Source organism: Aspergillus pseudonomiae (genome assembly GCF_009193645.1).
Source record: "Aspergillus pseudonomiae strain CBS 119388 unplaced genomic scaffold BDV37scaffold_41, whole genome shotgun sequence".
In the NCBI taxonomy this organism is placed as follows: Eukaryota; Fungi; Ascomycota; class Eurotiomycetes; order Eurotiales; family Aspergillaceae; genus Aspergillus; species Aspergillus pseudonomiae.
In genome coordinates this window covers 121,671-141,205 of record NW_022476033.1, presented here as the reverse complement: position 1 = coordinate 141,205, position 19,535 = coordinate 121,671, and the positions used below count along the sequence as shown (strand labels likewise).

The 19,535-nt window shown below is 49.3% G+C and overlaps 9 protein-coding genes across 9 annotated transcripts; 6 read left to right on the top strand and 3 right to left on the bottom strand.

Moving 5' to 3' along the window:
- Window positions 1–42: 42 nt before the first annotated feature.
- Window positions 43–2,444, top strand: BDV37DRAFT_250680 (Zn(II)2Cys6 transcription factor domain-containing protein). Its single transcript, XM_032082202.1, has one exon. It carries the CDS (start codon window positions 319–321, stop codon window positions 1,702–1,704), a length of 1,386 nt encoding a protein of 461 aa, XP_031940607.1. The 5' UTR covers window positions 43–318; the 3' UTR covers window positions 1,705–2,444.
- Window positions 2,445–2,605: 161 nt separating this feature from the next.
- Window positions 2,606–3,852, top strand: BDV37DRAFT_250679 (phosphotransferase family protein). The gene has a single exon (XM_032082201.1). The coding sequence runs from the start codon at window positions 3,215–3,217 to the stop codon at window positions 3,836–3,838; it is 624 nt and encodes a 207-aa protein (XP_031940606.1). The 5' UTR covers window positions 2,606–3,214; the 3' UTR covers window positions 3,839–3,852.
- A 1,208-nt stretch (window positions 3,853–5,060) lies between these two features.
- Window positions 5,061–5,727, bottom strand: BDV37DRAFT_250678 (uncharacterized protein). The gene is made up of 2 exons (XM_032082200.1): window positions 5,288–5,727; window positions 5,061–5,214 (listed from the first exon to the last, which is right to left on the bottom strand). Exon 1 carries the CDS (start codon window positions 5,694–5,696, stop codon window positions 5,376–5,378), a length of 321 nt encoding a protein of 106 aa, XP_031940605.1. The 5' UTR covers window positions 5,697–5,727; the 3' UTR covers window positions 5,061–5,214; window positions 5,288–5,375.
- A 460-nt stretch (window positions 5,728–6,187) lies between these two features.
- BDV37DRAFT_250677 (uncharacterized protein) lies at window positions 6,188–7,515 on the top strand. Its single transcript, XM_032082199.1, has one exon. The coding sequence runs from the start codon at window positions 6,276–6,278 to the stop codon at window positions 7,464–7,466; it is 1,191 nt and encodes a 396-aa protein (XP_031940604.1). The 5' UTR covers window positions 6,188–6,275; the 3' UTR covers window positions 7,467–7,515.
- Window positions 7,516–7,733: 218 nt separating this feature from the next.
- On the bottom strand, window positions 7,734–8,530 carry BDV37DRAFT_272221 (uncharacterized protein; the record flags this gene model as incomplete). The annotated part of the gene is made up of 2 exons (XM_032084840.1): window positions 7,734–8,234; window positions 8,288–8,530. 2 exons carry the CDS (start codon window positions 8,528–8,530, stop codon window positions 7,734–7,736), a joined length of 744 nt encoding a protein of 247 aa, XP_031940603.1.
- Window positions 8,531–9,916: 1,386 nt separating this feature from the next.
- Window positions 9,917–13,245, top strand: BDV37DRAFT_272220 (glycoside hydrolase family 71 protein; the record flags this gene model as incomplete). Its single annotated transcript, XM_032084839.1, has 7 exons — window positions 9,917–9,994; window positions 10,054–10,625; window positions 10,694–12,114; window positions 12,179–12,360; window positions 12,436–12,935; window positions 12,979–13,135; window positions 13,180–13,245. 7 exons carry the CDS (start codon window positions 9,917–9,919, stop codon window positions 13,243–13,245), a joined length of 2,976 nt encoding a protein of 991 aa, XP_031940602.1.
- Window positions 13,246–14,303: 1,058 nt separating this feature from the next.
- On the top strand, window positions 14,304–15,481 carry BDV37DRAFT_145740 (YoaK family protein). Its single transcript, XM_032078887.1, has one exon. It carries the CDS (start codon window positions 14,399–14,401, stop codon window positions 15,227–15,229), a length of 831 nt encoding a protein of 276 aa, XP_031940601.1. The 5' UTR covers window positions 14,304–14,398; the 3' UTR covers window positions 15,230–15,481.
- BDV37DRAFT_283890 (general substrate transporter) lies at window positions 15,456–17,151 on the top strand (the record flags this gene model as incomplete). Its single annotated transcript, XM_032087390.1, has 5 exons — window positions 15,456–15,540; window positions 15,589–16,007; window positions 16,070–16,466; window positions 16,520–16,944; window positions 16,996–17,151. 5 exons carry the CDS (start codon window positions 15,456–15,458, stop codon window positions 17,149–17,151), a joined length of 1,482 nt encoding a protein of 493 aa, XP_031940600.1.
- Window positions 17,152–17,518: 367 nt separating this feature from the next.
- Window positions 17,519–18,654, bottom strand: BDV37DRAFT_283889 (uncharacterized protein; the record flags this gene model as incomplete). The annotated part of the gene is made up of 2 exons (XM_032087389.1): window positions 17,519–18,541; window positions 18,595–18,654. The coding sequence occupies 2 exons, from the start codon at window positions 18,652–18,654 to the stop codon at window positions 17,519–17,521; spliced, it is 1,083 nt and encodes a 360-aa protein (XP_031940599.1).
- Between the last annotated feature and the right edge of the window lie 881 nt (window positions 18,655–19,535).

Below are 19,535 nucleotides of genomic sequence, written 5' to 3'. Positions count from 1 at the left end.
TAACACGTGTCTGGGGAAGTTAACGGGTACTCTATTTTATTGGCTGTCTCCGCATTCCGCTATCCCATAAATCGAAAAAACCCTCCGCCAGTGGGGAGGATCATCGGTCGCCACTTGATAGACCCATACGTAGCTCCAGGTCAGCCATTCTCAGGACTCAGGCTGAAAACGAGCGGAGACTGCCAAGCTTTTCAACGTCTCCATCGTATCCGTTCGAATTCCGAAAGGCCTCGGCAACTCGGCTTCTTATATGGGAACTAGACTCCCCTTGCTCCACTCCGGCCTTACAGAGTCTAATTGTGATAGAAAAGGAGGCTCATGATGCAGAAAAGAGCTTGCGATCAATGCTATAATAGAAAGAAGAGATGCTTGATACGCCCAGCTTCCTCCATATGCGTTCGGTGTGAGAAATCATCTCTTGCCTGCACCGTCTCCCGACAGCAACTACGTGGAGGGCGCCCGCCGAAACAAGGGCTTCCTGGGGTAGCGAAAGAGTCCCTCGCCGTATGGGACTATGCCCTATCTGCGGGTAGCCCTGAGGAGGAAGCTCGGGAGGAACCCCAGCTTGTAATCAAGTCCAGCTCAGTCAAGGAGTCCGGCGAGCGGTCTCCGGAGTCCACACATTTGGGTTTTCCTCGGCACCTAGAGGTTGTGGATTTCTATCTTCTAAATGATATCTATATGTTTGGATTCACGTTTGCAGAGGACTTCCAACGAGCTCTGGAATACTGCCACCGTCATTCCCCGGGCCTGTTGGATGAAATCTTCACTGCTATCACTAGCGGTCTCTCGTGGGCCCGTTTTGGCTTGCTCACGGCCGATCAAGTTGATGTGAGAAGCGGCGCTGCGTCCGTAGGCAAGCTCAGAAATGCGGTTATTGCGCATACTCATGACGCACTCGCAGTTCTCATGTTGGGGCAGGCATTGGCTGCGTTTGATTCCCTGGTTACATCCACAGGAGCAATCTCAATTCTCCGATGCTCTTTGTCCCTTGTTCTCCCATGGTATTCGGATATTGCTCGCAACCGATTTATGGAACCCATCGCGATCGCACCCATCTTGTGGGACACGGTATGGTGCCTGCTGCATCGCCAGGTACCGGTGATCCGACCGGTGTTCAACCGTGCAGGAATCGTTGATCGAGTGGCAGGTCTCTGTACATCGCTGCTCCCGATCCTCTACGATCTGTGTGTCGTTAGTCATCGTCTGGCAGATGGATCCGCCCAGGAGACGATCCTTGAGGACGTTGAACACCAGATCCGGAGCTGGTCCCCTGATAGCCCTGGGATCTGTTTGGAGGCGTACAGCGAGATAGAGATATTATCAATGCGCACCCAGGCAGTGATGTATCGAACTGCTGGTCTTCTTCTCATCCATCGACTCCGGTATCCGCTGACCGTTGAGGATGCGACCGCAACTGCCCTTGCCAGTGATATTCTCGAAGCTAGAACCCAATTCTTTGCGAATGCTGGCACCGGTACTAAGTTACAAAATACCTCTTTCCCCTTGTTCCTTGCCCTTTTAGAAATTCCCATCTCGCTGGAAGGCCTCTGGGAGAGCTCGACATGGCTTCGGACTCGGCCAGCCTGTGTGGATAGTTTGTTTGCGTTCAACCATTATTACTGGGCTCAGCGGCGTTCGGGATTCAAGGGCTCGCTGTTTGACCTCATCGAAAGCGGTCCCGAATTTGTTCCAAGTCCATGAAGCCCACCATCGCGATATGTACCAAACCATGATTCCGTCTTATGCCCTTCCAATTGGCTTGAGGCATTCAGACCCAAACGTCTCTGTGCACATATCCCCTTGTGTCTTGTAAAAACGAACATATCCAGTGTTTTTCCAAAACAGATCGTTTTGACAATACATGTCAACGGGAACAGGGGCACTCTATACCTTTCCAAGCTCATTATACCCATGGGAATGCTGCGAACGCACTTTATATACCATGGATCGTGTTATATGGCAAGAATTCGAGCTTGGCCCTCATTGCTTCTCAAGACGAGGCATACTCTTCTGACATTCACACCCTGGACGTCTTGAGGGCCCAAGCAGCTTAGTATGCCTCCGACACCTCAAGATAAGGTTCAAGCTTATGAAGAAGGCTGAAGGAGCTTCTACATGTCACTAGAGGGCCCAAAGGAAACGATCAAGCAGCCCTGCTTCTTTAACAAAACAATCAAGGATGCAGCGGCTAGGCTCAACTAAGGGCCACTTCATAAAAATGTCAGCAGATGAGGCCCAAAGATATTCTATATGTCATTTGAAGTCCACACTAAACCACCTGAGGGGTAAATTTAGAAATTTACAGACTGTAAATTGCAGCCAGTATCAGTGTACTTGCGGAGCTTAGTATTATTCTTCTACTTATACTTATACAGAAGAAGATTGAAACACCTCGTTATTTACAAACCCTCGTTACCACTAGTAATGAAAGTCACATGAACCGGCATCCCTAATGTGATTCTCACGTTCTCGCCTCTTTTATATTGCCCATCTCTCATTCATCAAACCAGTATCTAATCTCCAATGACTGTAGCGGTGATGGAGAAGCAAAAGTCCCTTCCCATCGATAGATCGACGCTGAAACATGGAATCGCGATCTGATGGACGCCTTCCGCCAGGCGCTGGAGAAGGACCCCGCAGCAGACCTTCTATCTGTTGTCGGGACGAGATATATTAGTGCACATCGTGTTAATCGATTCACGGGTCTATCTGAGGCCAGTCGGCTTAACTTTAAAACCGTTTATCGTGTCCAAGATCAGGTACATTCCCGACCCGAAATCAACTTGCGCGATGCTTTCCCCGCGGACTACGATCGCCAGTACAGATAGGCCAAGCCAAAGGAAGAAGACAAGTCCCCACCAATGCGCAGCCAGAACCGCCGCGCAACTGGCTTCGCGAAAAACTTGAAGCTGTAAACACTGCTAGCATCATCTACCCACTATCTGCCCAGGCGTTGGCGCTCGCCAATCAACATCTTGCGGCGGCTGATTCTTCTGAGAAAGTACCCCTTTCAGTTGCTCTGAAAGACCTGATCTTGAAGTCTGACAGACTTTTCGAACTAAGGATTAGAACCAGTGCTGTTGTTAGATGCAGTGACGACATTGTTATCAAGATCTTTCCCAGCAGTTGGGATCTTACTGAGTACCACAATCTCCAGTATCTCGCTGAAAATGCCCCCGATTTACCAATTCCTAAGTCTCATGGCCTCATCATGCTTGGTAATATTGGTGCCATGTTTATGTCATATGTTCCAGGGATCGCCATGCACCAGGTATGGTCACGCTTATCCCATGAAGGTAAACTATCCATACAAAAACAGCTGGACGTTATATTCTCTCGCCTCAGAAGATTACACCAGGAAGACGGAACTGAACTTGGGGGCGTACGCGGAGAAGGAGTCAAAGATCACCGCATTATGGAAACTCTCGCGTACAAAGGCATAACCACAGCTAGGGGTTTTGACGAGCTGCAGTTCGCGGCAAGGCATCGCGCCAGTCCTTCCTACGTCAAGTTACGTCGGTCTTTCTTGGATGAAGACAACAAATCCCTAGAAGGTTCTGTATTTAGCCATGGTGATTTGAAGAAACCCAACATCATGGTGCAAGAAGACCCAGGGAATGCCGACTTTTACATGGTCACCGGGGTTATCGACTGGGAGGACGGTGGTTTCTACCCTGAGTACTACGAGTCTACCAAGTTGTCAAATGCACAAGGCATCATGTCTGACGACGATTGGTGCCTCTATGCGCCACACTGCATCTCCCCCTTACGGTTTCCTGTACGCTGGCTAGTTGACCGATTCTGGGGCACTCTTTTATGGAGTTGGAGGAACTGACATAGCGCGATGAAATCGCGGAAAGACTGTCTCAATTGAGCAAAATACAGAATATTTAACGAGATATGCACTGACCATTTAAACAATTTCATGAACGTTCTTCCCCCTTATCTCTGGCTTTCAGTAATAATAGTCCTTCTAACCCAAACTTTACGGCCACGACTCGTGTTTCGCTGCGACCGCCTCCTTGTTCCTGATATAACCTGCTTCCGTTGCGTCGATAATGAATACATCCTTGAGCCAGTCTAAGATATCGAGGACTTTAGCTTTTGTTGAGGACCTCATGTGATGACCTGCTGTTGCATGGTCTGGCAGAGGCAAGGTTGCTTGATTGTAGTGTGGTGAGACTGAAAAGTATTTTTCCAGGTAAGGAGATGAAGAGATGTTATGTCGTCTATGTTGATACGGTACTTGCCCAGGTTTCCCATTTCCAGAGAGGCTTGTCGTACTAAAGTCTCCTGGCATACTGCCAGAATAGCATTCTGCTATTGCGAGTCTACAAGGATTGACACATTTAAATGCATTTGAGGATTTTGTTGAATACCTCCTTCAGCATTGTGGTAGATGGCTAGACCTGAAGTCTATTCTTTGCTATAAAAAGCCCAGTTCAAGAATTCTTTGTGGAGCTTCAAGTATCTGTGGTACAAAATTAGGAGACATATATAGATCTTAATTGGAAAGAATTCCTTGAATACAGTCTAGATGTTATGGGGACAAGAAGAGCAAGCAAACAAGGTCATTCTCGACATACAGACATTAAATTTAAAGAGGAATCAAGATATACGCATAATATATCTTGGGGTATATACTACATTAACTCAGCACTGATAATGGTCTTCGTCAGAAGGGTTTTCAACGGAGGGACCGATATGAGTAGACAATGCTCTTTTTCACTGTTTCACGTTTCCTAGAATGAATATGGTTCTATAAGAGACCTCAGCTGGCGGTGCTGGCAGTCGTGAAGTCTGGCCAAGCGGGCAGGAGAATGAAGCTGTTGTAAATCCTCACGCTGTGCAGTGTCATTTTAAGAGATAACACGAGAGAAAGTACAATTTAGATCATTTTATGTTTCGAGGACTTGTCCTTGTCCGTGGTATTGGCCAGATCCAATGCATTAACTACTCACATTGATATTAGAGGCAATGATTTGTTTCAACAACTCATTTAGGAATAGATGTATCTGATACTAATATCGAGGACTGGTCAGCAATACAAAAGACCAGCGTCGTACTATCTATCGCTATGGCATTGAATATGATTATTGAGTAGGGTAGCATGCTTAGAAACTAGCGAAAGAAAGCGTAAAGGAAACATGAAAGAAAGAATTTGCAATGAAGGAACCCATGGGCTCCGCAACTCAGGACGCAGAAAGGGGGCTATGGTTGAGGGTTAGCAATATTCCCGAAAGGTACTAGTTCCTCAAACAATCCAAGGTGTGAAGGAACATACGAATTGAATGACTTTGACACGATTCCGAGATCAATGATACTGATTTGTCTGCTGTCTTCCAGGAGAACCCGACAACAACTCCCATGTGCTAATTCTGCTCAACGGGGCTGTCGGAACAACGTCCATGAGCAAACTGATGGATGACGGTTGTGGACAGAGCTGGTGAGGAATATAGATCGCATTCGCCGCCCCCTTCAACATACGACCATGCCTGACATCCCTTGACTCTCTCACAGTACTGTCCACAGGCTGTGGCGTTGAGCAATCCGTACTTGAAGGTGATGGGTGCCCCATTGAATGATGCAAACTCGTTGTAAGTCAGCTCTGAGAGACAGTCAGCCGATGCTGTCGCTAGAGTCAAAGAGCAGAAGATGGCTGCTAGGTGAAGAAGCGAAGTTGTGAACAACATTCTCAAGACAGATAGGTTTCTGGGGCTGTATGGGGGAATGGAAGAAGGAAAAAAAGAGCCGGAATGGGCAGAAAGGAACGAATACTGTCGACAACTATGTAGGGTCTTGTCAAGTATATTTTCAGATCCAACCTGTTGCCTACTGCTAGTTAGCTAGAGCGTTGGAGAGGCAATCAAACCCTACTACGGCGGAACGGGCGGAAATTAGATACTCAAACCAATTCGTTGCCGCTGGGGTTAAAAGTTTTAGATCCATGGGTCTACCTTGAACTATTGGCAGGCACTAAAAGCTACAATGCTACCCTGCTTGGAGTTGATGTTTCACTTCCATTTACCTTAGCGACTTGACTAAAGAGATGGTTCCGGGGCCGGCTCGCTTGGCGCCGCCCACATACTCCATTTTCCGGTCAGCCGTGGGAGATTAAAGTGAGCCTCCTTCCTGTACGAGGCAGCGTCTTTCAACTGCTCTTGGTTTCATCGCCTAACTTGGGACTGAACAGGGCTACTAACGGATACTCTCATCTCTCATTACCGATAATATTCCGGTCCATTTTCAGATCCATAGCAAAAGCAAAAGAAATGGGTACCGATCCATTCGGCCGACTTCCCTGGTTTGTCCTGCAAAGGATCCTATCAAACCTTCCCAGTCTACCAGCGCTGCATAGCCTGTGCAGGGCGTCACCGGATATTGCGGGATTTTTACACCAGAATAATGAGCTTTTTGCCCGGATCGTGGATGCGATTATCGCCAATCCGGTCCGCGAAAGGGGGCTGGCGCCACATGTTCAGGATATCATACGACTCATTATCCTCGTCTGGACCCCAATGCAGGAAATAGATACGGATATCGTTGGCATTTTACATTACGTTCAAGAGCGTCGCCTTGAATGCCCTTCTAATCTCAAGACAATATCTCCGTCAACACCCTCGGCTATTTTATATCGGCTCCTTCGCCTAATACCTCGACTGCGATGTCTTATCCACGCATATTTCCATTCTACAATCAAAAGGTGCCTCCAGCTGCAGCTAGAGCATTTGCCTCGCAAAACATTATTTTACTCTACACGCCCGGTACTTGATCTCAGCCGACGTCCCCAGCGGGGTATTCCATACACTCCTGTTGATATTGGCCCACCGACATGGGTTGAAGAGCAAAGGCTACTCAGTAGTTTCTTATGTATTGTTCTTTTTTACGAGCTGCGGAAAAAACATATTGAATGTTCTCTGGCCATCGAAGACGGTGAGACTGTCAGCGCTTTGTTGGACAACAATGTGGAAATGTTTTGGAGGAAAGTCCTCTGGGAGCGCTCTGCCGAAGGCCAGGAGGAGCAGATAGCAACTCTTCTTCACTGGCTAGATCAACAGGCAGACGGACGTGAAAACATTTATTCCTGGTTGCTATATGCCAAGGCTTCAGAGGATTATGATCATTGTTGTCAATGCTATACAACTGTGATAACTGCGCAAATGGACATCTCAGATATTATGGATAATGACCTGAGCAACAGGCGATCGTCCAGGGGTATGCGGTGTTTATGGTCGTGTAAATACGATCCTAGATCGCCCCTCAAAGGCCTTAGTCTGTCGGTCTTTCGTCCATATGGCCTTGTATTCTGGGATGGTGCCAGAATGGACGCCCTGGGCTTTCCAAATAGATTGATTTCACACCGAATATGGTTCGCTTGGTCCTCTATATTCACTGAAGAGGATTGGGACGAACTGCTAAGACGGCAGTCCGCTATTGAAGCAGGTGCTCAATTCCAAGACTAGAAATCAGATCTTTTATACATTTTCCTAGTTTTCCATGAAAATGTCCAAAGGGCTGCTTCAAAAATACAAATACTTCTTACACTCCATTCACCGTAATCTACCGCATCGAGTACAAAATGCTGCACTGAAATTGATGTCCTTTTTCGCCATACGCGGAGGGTAGAAACAACTCTATTCTCAAGGCAGCTAATTCAATCGAAAATGTAATTCAGATACAGAAGCAACCCTCTGTCTTTCTAATAAACCGCAGGTAATGTTACCCCCTGTTTAATTGTTTTGTTCAACGGGGTCAATCTTAAAGTACAGCATCGCTTCGCCATCCGCTCCAAACACCATAATTGAGGAAACCGTCAGAAGACCTAGTTGGGCCTTATGTTGAGTCAACAGCCAGCCAATACCGCGACCATTCGGACAGTAGAGCAGAGCATAGTACTCATCAGAGCCTGGCCGGAAGGTTCTACCGTTCTCCTGCATTGGCGAATACTTATCCCAGTCGTCGAAGTTATCGGCCTCACCAACGGCTTGCCGCATAGTACTCAACGATTGTTCGTTGATGACTATACTTTGAAACATATGCCGCAATCCCCCGGGAGCACCCTTGGTAAATCGCTCCCAGAGGAGGAATGTCACATCGGACCACTGCCTTAGGGGCACAATACCTTCCATGGGTGTTCCTTTTCTCTTCGCATGCTCCGGGCTGATAACATTGTCCACCACGATCAGTCCAGCATCTGCATTGAACAGACTCTTATATTCTGCTCCAGATTCCTAAAGGTTGTCAGTAGGTGATAACCATAATCAAGAATTGGAAGACTGCCTACCTCATAATTTTTATTGTCAACGGTTACAGGTAGTGATTGATCAATTTTTATCATCTTGTTTTGGTCTGCATCAATGTTAAGTTCCTCGAAAATGTCCTGAAGAAGATCCTGGGCCATTGTCTCATCCGGGTCTCTCGTTCCGCCCAACTTCCATCGGTATCTTATCAAGTCCCCATAGTTTGTCCACGGGCTAATTGGTGCGGCAGGGATGGCATGGTTTGCAGCTTCCTGGTCACCATCCATCGCACAATGGAGAATCCGCCCTTTCCTCTTGAATATATCCCAGTCACTTTCCCGAGCGACTAGTTTGTGCGGTGCCCGCTCGACGCGCGAGTGCCGATGAGCCCGTCCATGCGTGTGCAACCCTTTCACTGGGAAAGCAAATAGGAGAAGGGTCGCTAAGAGGAAAAGCACGAAGGTCCTGGCACGCCAAAGACTGGCCGCAGGTGTTGTCCTGCCACTGAGAGTCCGTTGCGCCATATAGGATGGGGTGGAAACGATCGGGTCTTGGTGATATTGAACTTGGAATGGAGCGTGCAAAAGAACGGAAAGCGATTAGGACACAAGACACCCACAGGCGCCGGACCCGAGTTATGTATACTATTGACTGGAGTTCTGTGGTGTCCACATGAATGCTGAGAACCAAATTAAGGAGTCCTACCTGAACTAGGGGTAATGGAACGGATGCTAAGAGAATCTCCTCTCAGACTTGAGAGACTTTCTGAGACCGGGTGACCAAGACATGTACCATGCACAAATTGGAAAGCACGGCTTCCTAGACTGGAACTTCATGATTATGCGTGGAGAAGAAGCGCTCCGGACCCTGCCGGATGCTCGCAAGTACTGATCCCACTCTCGGAGCATAATACTTCTCGGTCTATCTCTAAGCGAAATGAAGTGGACCTACGAATGTTCATGGTTGGTGTGAAAACACCCAAGGTGGGAATGAGTATTCGGGTCACATTCCCTCCAATCGACCGTGAATAGCGTACTTTGAGTCATAAATTGAATTCCATTAGCATACAGAAGGCATTGGCCAGGGGGACAGAGAAAACTCGGACATGCTAGCGTGGGGACGCAGGTACAGTTTCATAGTTTTGGTCGAGCTTCCTGTTGTTCGAGATGAGCCAATGATATCGCTACCCAGTTCAAGCCCTGTAAGGTACTTTCCCTACTCCGGATCTTCGTCCCACTGGGGCCCAGAGCAATTAAAACTTAGCTCTCAAAGTATGTAGAGAGTCTAAGGGCGAACGCCTAATGATTGATTAGTGCGACGCTATTGTTCGGACCGTCTCTTAGTGTATGTAACGTGGGCCGCGCTAGGGGAAAATCCGAAAATCACCGTCACTTTTTATGACCAAGCTCTTGGCGTTCGGACAACATCATGCGCTGCCACTAGAGTATGAAATATGGTGAGAATGAATCAAATCTTACTTGGGTGGGGGCTTCTCAGGAGGCAATTTCATTACGTGCGAGAGAGACACTGAGTGTGCTTACTTATGGAGCTCGGCTAAGACAGCCCAAGACAGAACTCTACCACCGGCCTCATGAAAAGTATATAAGGTTGCGATAGCATATCGCCTTTGGCTCTCTCGGTTGAGACATCACGCTTCTATCCCGTCCGACGCAATGTTGGTGTGGCCGATCCTGCTGACCTTGCTTCTGGCAGGTACCAGCCATGGCAAAGCCGTGTTTGCTCATTTCATGGTATGTTATGACCCCGAGAAGAGGCAGGGGCAGCTACGAAGTGCTGATGTTGATGTTAGATCGGCAATACTGGAAACTATACGGGAAGTGATTTTGATGATGATATTGCCAAAGCCAAAGAAGCCCACATCGATGCCTTTGCCCTGAATATGGCAAATGACGACCCCGTCAACGATGCAGCGGTATCAATATTCTTTGAACAAGCCGAGAAACATGGGTTCCAGTTATTCTTTTCCTTTGATTATGCGGGTAATGGGCCCTGGAAGATGAGCGACGTGATCAATATGATCAACAACTACGGTGGGAAGGCTTCCTACTACCACTACGAGGGCAAGCCCTTAGTATCGACCTTTGAAGGTCCTGCAAATTCAGATGATTGGCTTGTCATCAAGCAGTCCACAGGATGCTTCTTTGTGCCAGACTGGTCGTCCTTGGGAGCCAAGCCAGCAATAGAGCTGGGCACAGCGGACGGTCTTTTCAACTGGGCCGCTTGGCCATGGGGAGGTCAAGAAATGAACACTTATGTTGACGCTTCGTACACCGAATATCTCGATGGTCTTCCTTACATGATGCCGGCTTCCCCATGGTTCTATACGAATCTTCCGGGATATAAGAAGAATTGGCTGTGGCGGTGAGTGGTGCCTCTTCTGCAGTCATCGCATGCTTCTTTTCCGATAGCTAACATAGACATTGCTTTAGTGGGGACAACTTGTGGTATGACCGGTGGCAGGAAATTTGGTATCTCAAGCCACCGTTCGTTCAAATTATCTCCTGGAACGACTATGGCGAGTCTCACTATATCGGACCACTGCGAGACTATGCCATGGAGGCCTTCGACATTGGCCGAGCTCCCTACAATTATGTTGAGGACATGCCTCATGATGGCTGGCGGCTCTTTCTTCCTTTTTTGATCGATACCTATAAATACGGGAAAGCGACAATCAATAAAGAGGGGCTGACTGTTTGGCATCGACCGCAGCCTGCGTCCGCATGCAACTCAGGGGGAACCTCTGGTAACACTGCGAGTCAACTTCAAATTGAGTTTCATCCAACCGAGATCGTACAGGACCACATCTTCTTCTCTGCTCTCCTCAGTGCTCCGGCAACCATCACCGTCAGTATCGGTGGAGTTTCTCAGGAAGCCAGCTGGACTTGGCAACCAGATGGAGGTGTCGGTATCTACCATGGTAGTGTTCCTTTCGGATCTAGCTTGGGGGACGTCGTCGTCACCCTATCGCGCTCTGGGAAGCAGATTGCCCAGGTCCGGGGCAGCTCCATATCCACGGATTGTGTGAAGGGGTTGACAAATTGGAATGCCTGGGTCGGCAGTTCCAGTGCCAGTGAGAGCGTCAATGCGAAGCCGGAAACGAACCTTTTCAATCAGAAATGTGTCAATGGCACCGGAGCCGATAACTTTGCTGGCCTATGTGAGTTTGGTTGCAAGTATGGCTACTGTCCTCTCGGTGCCTGTTACTGCCAGCTCCAAGGCGAACCACGTAAAACACCCAATGCGACCGGCCCCATGGGCTATCCTCGGGAAGGACTCGATGCCAGCTATAGCGGTCTCTGCGCGTTTGACTGTCCTCATGGATTCTGTCCAGATACCGCATGCAACACCGTCTCTGCACCGCTGTCCACTCCCACTGTTTCACCCTTCCTACCTCCGGCATGCATTGGTGGCACAGGGGAAGGCAATCTCGCCGGCCTTTGTGACTTTGCCTGCAACTTGGGATTCTGCCCTATCAATGCGTGCACATGTACTGCCAAAGGTGCTCTTCACACACTCCCTGATGCAACAGAAATGGTTGGTGAAGCTGGCCCAGGGATGGATGAAGCTGTTTATGGGCCCCTTTGCGAGTTCACCTGCAAGTATGGATACTGCCCCGAAGGTGCATGTGCCGTGTCTACCTCTACTGGAGGCGATGGTAAGGGCTCCGGTGAGGTATATGTAGATCCAGGCATCTTCCTGAAACCTTCCCCTGTTGTCGGGTGCATTCCGCCTTGCACGTTGATAATGCCAGACCTTCTCCTAAATGGCCCAACGACTATCTATTTCTTACCAGTGCCTACGTCCATTGCCTTAGGACCAACCACTATCAAGACTGTTTACCCCAGCCCCAGCATGACCAAACCCTGAGCCCCAATGTTGTTACCATAACCAATTACTGATGATTATGCGGCTAGTTACCACCACAGCGATGAGTTATTTCAATATGCCTGTCGGCGGCGGGCAGACGAGACCCTTCTCCTTCTACCTGACTCCAAGCTATTCTCCCGACCCCGTCACGTTGGAGGCGGGCGGTACTTCCACCACACTCTTCCTGCCTCCAGTCTCTGTCCGGTCGAACCCACCGGACGGTGGAATTGTTGAGGAATTTACGTCTCTTGGAACAACCCAATACTACACCAATGGGGAGACGTACATCTACTCTGAGGCACAGTTCCCGTCTCTCTCCGATCTCGCAACTTCTACAGTCATAACCACCACACTCCCTGTCCAGACTTCAGCGGCCACCTCCGCTACCTCGACGACAGTTGTTCCGGTATGGGTCCAGGCCGGGGGTTTCTATTGGTCTCCAGTACCCAAGCCTACCCCTAAGCCGGGGCATATACCCGTGCCTCCACTGCCCTCGTTTCCTCCCATCCCAACCGCATCATGCTTCAAACTATTCGATCTATTCTCAATCGACTGTCCCCCCAACCGATTCCTTCCAACAACCACTTTCAGTAGCCAGGCCCCGTCCCCAACCTGTACCGATATCAATAGTCCCGGGTGCGGACATCGCTGTACCTCGAACTGTGGTAGCAGTTCTAGCGAGGAGTGCACTACGCAAACAGCGACCAACTACTGGGTCACTTGCTCTGGCACCAGCTGCTCCACCACAAGAACGGCCACTTTTGCTGGATGTTCAGTAACCAATTCGGCCACAACAACGGGCAAGTATTGCCCGACAGGTGTCAAGATTGATCCCAATGACGACCAGGGGGCGAATGGATATCCCCCCCCGAACGACTTCGACCATCACTACCAGTATCCCAGAAATTGTCATCGTCGGGGGCGAACCATATACGGTAACGGGGGGTGCCATCAACGTCGATGGCACGACTATCCGGGTGCCGAACGTGGGCGGCAACGAACAGGTCAGTACGACAATAGGCAATGTGCCCATGGTCATCATCCCAAGCTATTCAGGAACGATGGTCGTGCCGGTGTTCCCAACGGCCAAGCCGACTTCCGACTCAAAGCCTGACCCCACTACCACCTCGAAAACCACGTCTACCACTTCTACTACCCGCCCGACAAATCCAGCACCTACCTCTGCGGATGGTTGTGGCTTGATGAGGAAACAAGGTGTATGCTGGAACAAATGTGATCCCATCACTGGCAAGGCCGTAGGTGGTGGGTGGACAAAAGGTGATCCATGGTGCTGGCTTGAACATAAGGGTATAGGTGCCTTTTGCAACCATCTGACAGACTGTCCAAACACATTCGAATGTCAACCAAGTAGTTGGGCTCGAGGTGGATGCGGAAGGTCAGAGCCAGATTCCGGCGGTTGCGCCATAATGGATGGCATACAAGGGGTATGCTGGAGCAAATGTAACCCAAAAACCTCGAAACCCGTCAAGGAAGAATGGACAAAGGGTGATCCATGGTGCTGGCTTAAGACTGACAAGGCAGGGGCCTTTTGTAATGGTGATAAAGATTGTCCAGCAGATCTTGAGTGTCAGCCAAGTAGCTGGGCCAAGGGAGGGTGTTCAGCAAATACACCAGTTGGTTGATAATGACGAGACATCTGTTGAGAGGGGGCCCCTTGGCCTCCGCTTTCACTCATACGAAGTTAATTTTAGCTACTGCTGTAATGGAAATGCATTAGAATTTATTCAAAACATGACAACGTACTCAGATTCACTAATGCGCAGGGTGGGCCAGGCAGGGTTGGGAACTAGGCGGCAACAGAATCATCATGGTTCCCATTCACTGCATACAGGACCATAGCTACGTCCCTGATACGAGTTACTTCAGCTTTAAAACAACAGCTACAAAGTACTCAACACTCGCCTTTCCCGGCGAATTCATGGGAATACCAGATTATTATATCAATATTCAAGACACAAAGAAATAAGAAAAGCAAATGTGTAGTATCTCTACAACATTCGCACGTGATCGCTAGATACAGCAAGCATTAGGGTGCGGGGAGTCATGTGAATTGAATTGAGTGCCTGGGGACTCCAATTGTGGGTGCCTGAGTTAAAACTGAGCAGTGACGCGTTCCTGATAATTTATAATTTCCACCGGATCCACCTCCAAGCGAACGGAACGGTAAGGATTTATGCGCAGGGTAAATCTTACTTTCCTCCAAATTGCGCTGGTTTTCTATCCAAGCTTCCTCTATCTAGATTGCAATGGCTTCCCACACTCCACACGAAACCGACCGGTTACTAGGAAACGATGCCGATTCTAATACTCCACTCCAGAAATACCGTCGCCACAGACTTATCAACCACCTTACCTCGGACATAAATCCTCACCATGGGGACCTTATTCTTCTGTTTTGTTACGTGATCACTGGGCTACTTGACAGCTCTGCCGTCTTTGTCTGGGGCTCTTTCGTGAGCATGCAGACCGGCAACACTGTCTACCTAGGGCTCGGCCTCATGGGGGCCGATGAGAGCACTCGCTGGCTCAGAGCATTGACTTCAATCGCCAGTTTTTGTGTGGGCTCATTCTGCTTTGCCTCTTTTCACCGACGATTCTCTCCTCGCAGGCGCTGGGTGCTCTGTCTTTCATTTACCATCCAGATGCTCTGCGTAGCCACAGCTGCTACGATCGTGACCACCCACCAAACTTCTAGGGACTCCCCTTTAACCTGGAAGGTGATTGTTCCATTGATGCTGGTCGCTTTTCAGAGTAGTGGTCAGGCAGTGACGAGTCGCGCCCTGCAGTTCAATGGTCTCACTAGCGTGGTGTTGACAAGTGTGTATTGCGACTTATTCTCCAGCCCGGAGCTTCCCCCCTTGTCGATGTTACATGGAGTGGAAAACAGGCGACGTGGCGGGGCAGTGGTGTGTCTCCTGCTTGGGACGATGCTGGGGGGTCTGTGGGCCAAGAGCCCGGTTGGACTAATGGGGGCGTTTTGGACCGCAGTTTTGTGCAAGGCTTGTATTGCTGTTGCCTGGTTGGTTTGGCGGGGGCAACCGACAGAGAACATGGAGGATGATGGGCTGGACCAATGAAATTCATGTTATTAGTTAGCGATATCTAATGCCAGGGGGCTGCCCTATCATATCTCACGCCCCTGAGGATATTCCAACTCAGCCCTACTGTAGGGCTGACACGGGCCCCCCCTTGGGTCCACTTCTCCTGCGCAAATTATTATGAAAGCTCTAGCGTTGCCTTGGCTTATAATCTTGGCGTAGGGAGAAAATAGAAGCAGAATGAAACTATTTGACCACCGTCAAAATGAAACAGATCGGTTTTCTTCGAACGTTAACGGTAAAACTGTTATGTGCAGTTTTCTCTTTTGGACTCCTTGGGATGGCTCGAGGTAAGCTACATGGCTTTTTCTACAGGAGTACCGTTTGACAAATTCCAGGACTGGATGAAGGCCTCATATCGACCACAGTAGCTCAACCCTCCTTTATTCACCAGTTCCACCTTGAGGATGCCGACCTTAGTGCATCGGAGAAAGCCAACCGGCTCTCCAATATAACCTCTATGGTTCATATCGGAAGTATTCCCGGAGCATTATTGGCTTTCATTATGTGTGAGCACGTCGGAATGCTCTGGACTATGCGACAGCTGTGTATTATGTGGGCAGCTGGAGTAGTCATGGTTATTACAGCTGCGGGGAGCATTGGTCAGGTCTATGCTGGTCGCTTCATCATGGGGTTAGGGATTGGACAAGCCGGGGTCGTCGTACCCATCTATCTCTCTGAGGTGGCTACCCCGTTGCTCCGAGGACTTATGGTCTGCACATTCGCTACATCTGAGTACATGGGGATTATGATAGGGGTTAGCATGCTCTCATCCCTCACGATAGACCCGACTACGGTGACTAACCGGGATCAATCTAGTATTTCTCAAGCTGGGGAACGACCATGCACATCTCCAACAACAGCTCAAAACAATGGATAATCCCACAGTCTATCCAGATTATAGTTTCTGGCATTCTTTTGCTTTCGTCGTTCGCCTGTGAGGAGAGTCCCCGATATCTCTGTAAAGCCGGACGCTTTGCCGACGGTACCCAGGCCCTAAGTCGGTTATGGAATATACCAATCCACGACCCACGCATTCAGCACGAATTCGAAGGTATTCTAAACCAAATGGGAGACACACCAGCGGGCACGAGGACCCAGCGCTTGGGCAGGGCTATAAAGCAACTTATCACAGACAAATCCAATCTATCAAGATTGACATTTTTGGCGATCACTCAGGTCCTGAGCCAGTGGTCTGGTGCCACATCCGTTACCAGTGAGTTCTGAGGCCAGATAAAACGAAATGATCGATAACCAACTATGATGCAGCTTACGCTCCGAAGCTCTTTTCACTTCTCGGAGAGACGGGCCAGTCCCAGAAGCTCCTGTGCACCGCCATTTTAGGTGCCGTCAAATTTGTTGCATCGCTTATATGCACGGTATTTCTGATTGACTATACCGGACGGAAATGCCCTCTGATTACAGGAATTATCATTCAATTCATCGCTATGCTCTACATTGCCATCTATCTAACCGTGGCATTGCCATCCACCCATCCCATTAGTTCAAATTCAGAGCACAATGCAGCCATCGCCGCCATCGTCTGTCTCTATCTCACGGGTGTGGGCTGGGCCCTGGGATGGAACTCGATTCAGTACCTCATAAACGCAGAGATTCTCCCGCTATCTGTGAGAACCGTAGGGTCCAGTGCACTCATGTGCTTCCATTTCGCCAATCGATATGGCCTGTCTAAGGTACAGTTCTTTAGCGCTCGAACCGCATGTAGATGGCTAACATAACCCTAGGCAGTTCCGTCCATGTTGCTTGAGCATGCACTGCAGCCTGAGGGGACATTCTGGCTCTTTGCCGCGGTTACAATATTAGGCTTAATATGGGTTTATTTTCGACTCCCAGAGACCGCTAGGCGGAATCTTGAGGAGGCGAACATACTGATCTCATGAACTGTAGACCATGGCTCCTCTATTTTTCCTTATATACTACGAATGATATTCTAGGCATCAAGGTATAACATCATCTTCTGGATAGAGATAGACTAGATCCGACAGTGCTCAAGAAACCTATTAGGAGTGTGGGAATCAAAGTTCACAAGATTCCAAACAAAATATCACGAAGCCAAATGAGTGACCAGATGAACAAAGTCAAGAAAAACCGAAAGTCGCAATCTCCCACAACTTGCCCAATTACTTGTGCCCACCAAGTAGAATTATGTCTCAGCATAAGGTCACAACCTATGCCCAAGAGCTGTAAGCATCACTCAGTAGCGACAGAAGCCCTTCTTCATGCCCTGCTCCCTCACTCACCATGCTTCTAGCAGTCCTTGTCGTGCTCCTCCTTCTTGGGCCACTTGGGCCATTCGGGCCATCCTCCCTTCTTCTCATGCTCCTCTTCCTTCTTCCACTCTCCCTTCTCCTTTTCCTTGTGTTCCTTCTCCTCCTTCTCCCACTCTTCCTTCTTCTGTCTTTCCTTCTCTTCCTTTTCCAATTGCTCGTGTTGTTTTTCCTCCTTCTCATGCTTCTCCCAATCTTTCTCTCTGTGTTCCTTTTGTCTCTCTCTCTCTTCCTGCTCTGCCTTCTCGTGCTTTTGTCGTTCCAGTTCAGCCTTCTCCTTCTCTTGTCGTGCCTTCTCCTGTTCCCATTTCTCCCTCTCTTGCCTCTCTCGTTCCTGCCTCTCCCTCTCTGCTTTCTCCTTCTCTATCCTTTCCTTCTCATGTCTCTCCCTTTCCTTCACTTCCCGTTCGTACTTTTCTTTCTCCCACCTCTCCCTTGCCTCCTTCTCCTGCCTTTCTTTCTCATACCTCTCCCTCTCTGCTTTCTCGTGCTCCTCTCTTTCTCTTTGTTCCACCTCCTTTTCCCACTTCTCATGTCCATCATGCCCATCGTGTCCATCATGCCCGTCCTTTCCATCATGCCCGTCCTTTCCATCATACCCGTCATGCCCGTCATACTCATCATGTCCGTCATGTCCGTCCTTTCCGTCATGCCCGTCCTTATCCCACCATTCACCGCCTCCTCGCCTCCACTTGTCTTTCTTCTCCTTCTCATGGCCCTCAAACTTAGGCCAGTATTTCTCGTCCGGATACAGAAGTTTCTCGATATCCTTTACGTTCCAGCCATCGACGCCCTCAAACGCCTTGTGCAGTCTATCCCGCTCCTCCTTGGGGAAGCGGTCATGGAACTCCTTGATCTGCTTGGGGCTGAGAGGCCAGAAGGCCTTGACCTTCAGCTCACCGTCGAACTCCCGCAAGACGCCATCGTGTCCGAGATGAACCCTGCCCTTGTGGTCGGGGGGTAGTTTGCAGACCTCATAATCGGGCTCCTTGCCTGAGAGGTCCTGTACTGGGGTTAGATAGATGCAGATCGTAGAGTTGAGGGGGAGTGACTTACGGTGGGAGCCGCGATGGCACCGCCGAGAAGAAGGAGGATCAGGGAGGCAGGGAGCTTCATCTTGGGATGATTTTGAGGGCTGGTCCGGAGTTACTTTGGAGGGTTGAGAGGATGCGGTTGTTGGTGATGGATATAGTCTCGATGGAAGGGGGAGAAGGGGGCTATTTATCTTCCAGATCGAGTGTATGTGTTGATACCTTGTCAGGGACTTGCTGGACAGCTCCGTGGCCTCAATTACGCGTTCAGAGCAGCTGTTTTTGCAACGGAGTATCTTGTGATGTGTAGAGCATAGGTTCCCCTGTATGCATGTTTGTGTAGCTTTCAGTTCAAACGCGTTAGACACGGTGGATGCATGTTGGTCCAGATCAGGATCTGACGCGATGCAATGTTGGCCACCCCTTCGGAGAATATACCCAGATATGAAGCCATGCTGTCTCTCTGTCGTCTGACAGGAACAGCTCACGCTACTATACTCTATTGTAGATACAGTAGCGCGAAGAACGATATCACCACCGGTATCTATAAGACTATAACATATCGCCCCAAGCCTCCAAACCTAAAGATCGCCACCCCCCCGCCACAAAACAACAGTTCGCAAGCTACAAATCCCTGATTAGAGAATAGAGGCCCTTACCACTCTAACACTGCCCCCCAAGAACTCTTTACGTAACTCATCCCAGACAATCCCTTCATACGCAGAGGGCCTGAGCTCCCGTCCGGAAACACAATACCTCGTACAACTAGGAAGTAGGGCTTAGGTTTCGGCCTCGGGAGTGAAACAACCCGATCGCGATGGATGGTGTTCCTTACCCGTGTACGCGGACTCTCGGGCTTGGCCGTGGACTGGTTCATGAACACCATGAGATTGCCACGAACACGATGACGCATGCTTATCAGACTAGGCAGATCTTAAAGTGGTTTCGTAAGTTCTTAATCTGGGC

Excerpts from the sequence above, each read along its gene's own strand:
- BDV37DRAFT_250680 (XM_032082202.1), top strand. The coding sequence starts at position 319 with ATGATGCAGAAAAGAGCTTGCGATCAATGCTATAATAGAAAGAAGAGA.
- BDV37DRAFT_250679 (XM_032082201.1), top strand. The coding sequence starts at position 3,215 with ATGCTTGGTAATATTGGTGCCATGTTTATGTCATATGTTCCAGGGATC.
- BDV37DRAFT_250678 (XM_032082200.1), bottom strand. The coding sequence starts at position 5,696 with ATGTTGTTCACAACTTCGCTTCTTCACCTAGCAGCCATCTTCTGCTCT.
- BDV37DRAFT_250677 (XM_032082199.1), top strand. The coding sequence starts at position 6,276 with ATGGGTACCGATCCATTCGGCCGACTTCCCTGGTTTGTCCTGCAAAGG.
- BDV37DRAFT_145740 (XM_032078887.1), top strand. The coding sequence starts at position 14,399 with ATGGCTTCCCACACTCCACACGAAACCGACCGGTTACTAGGAAACGAT.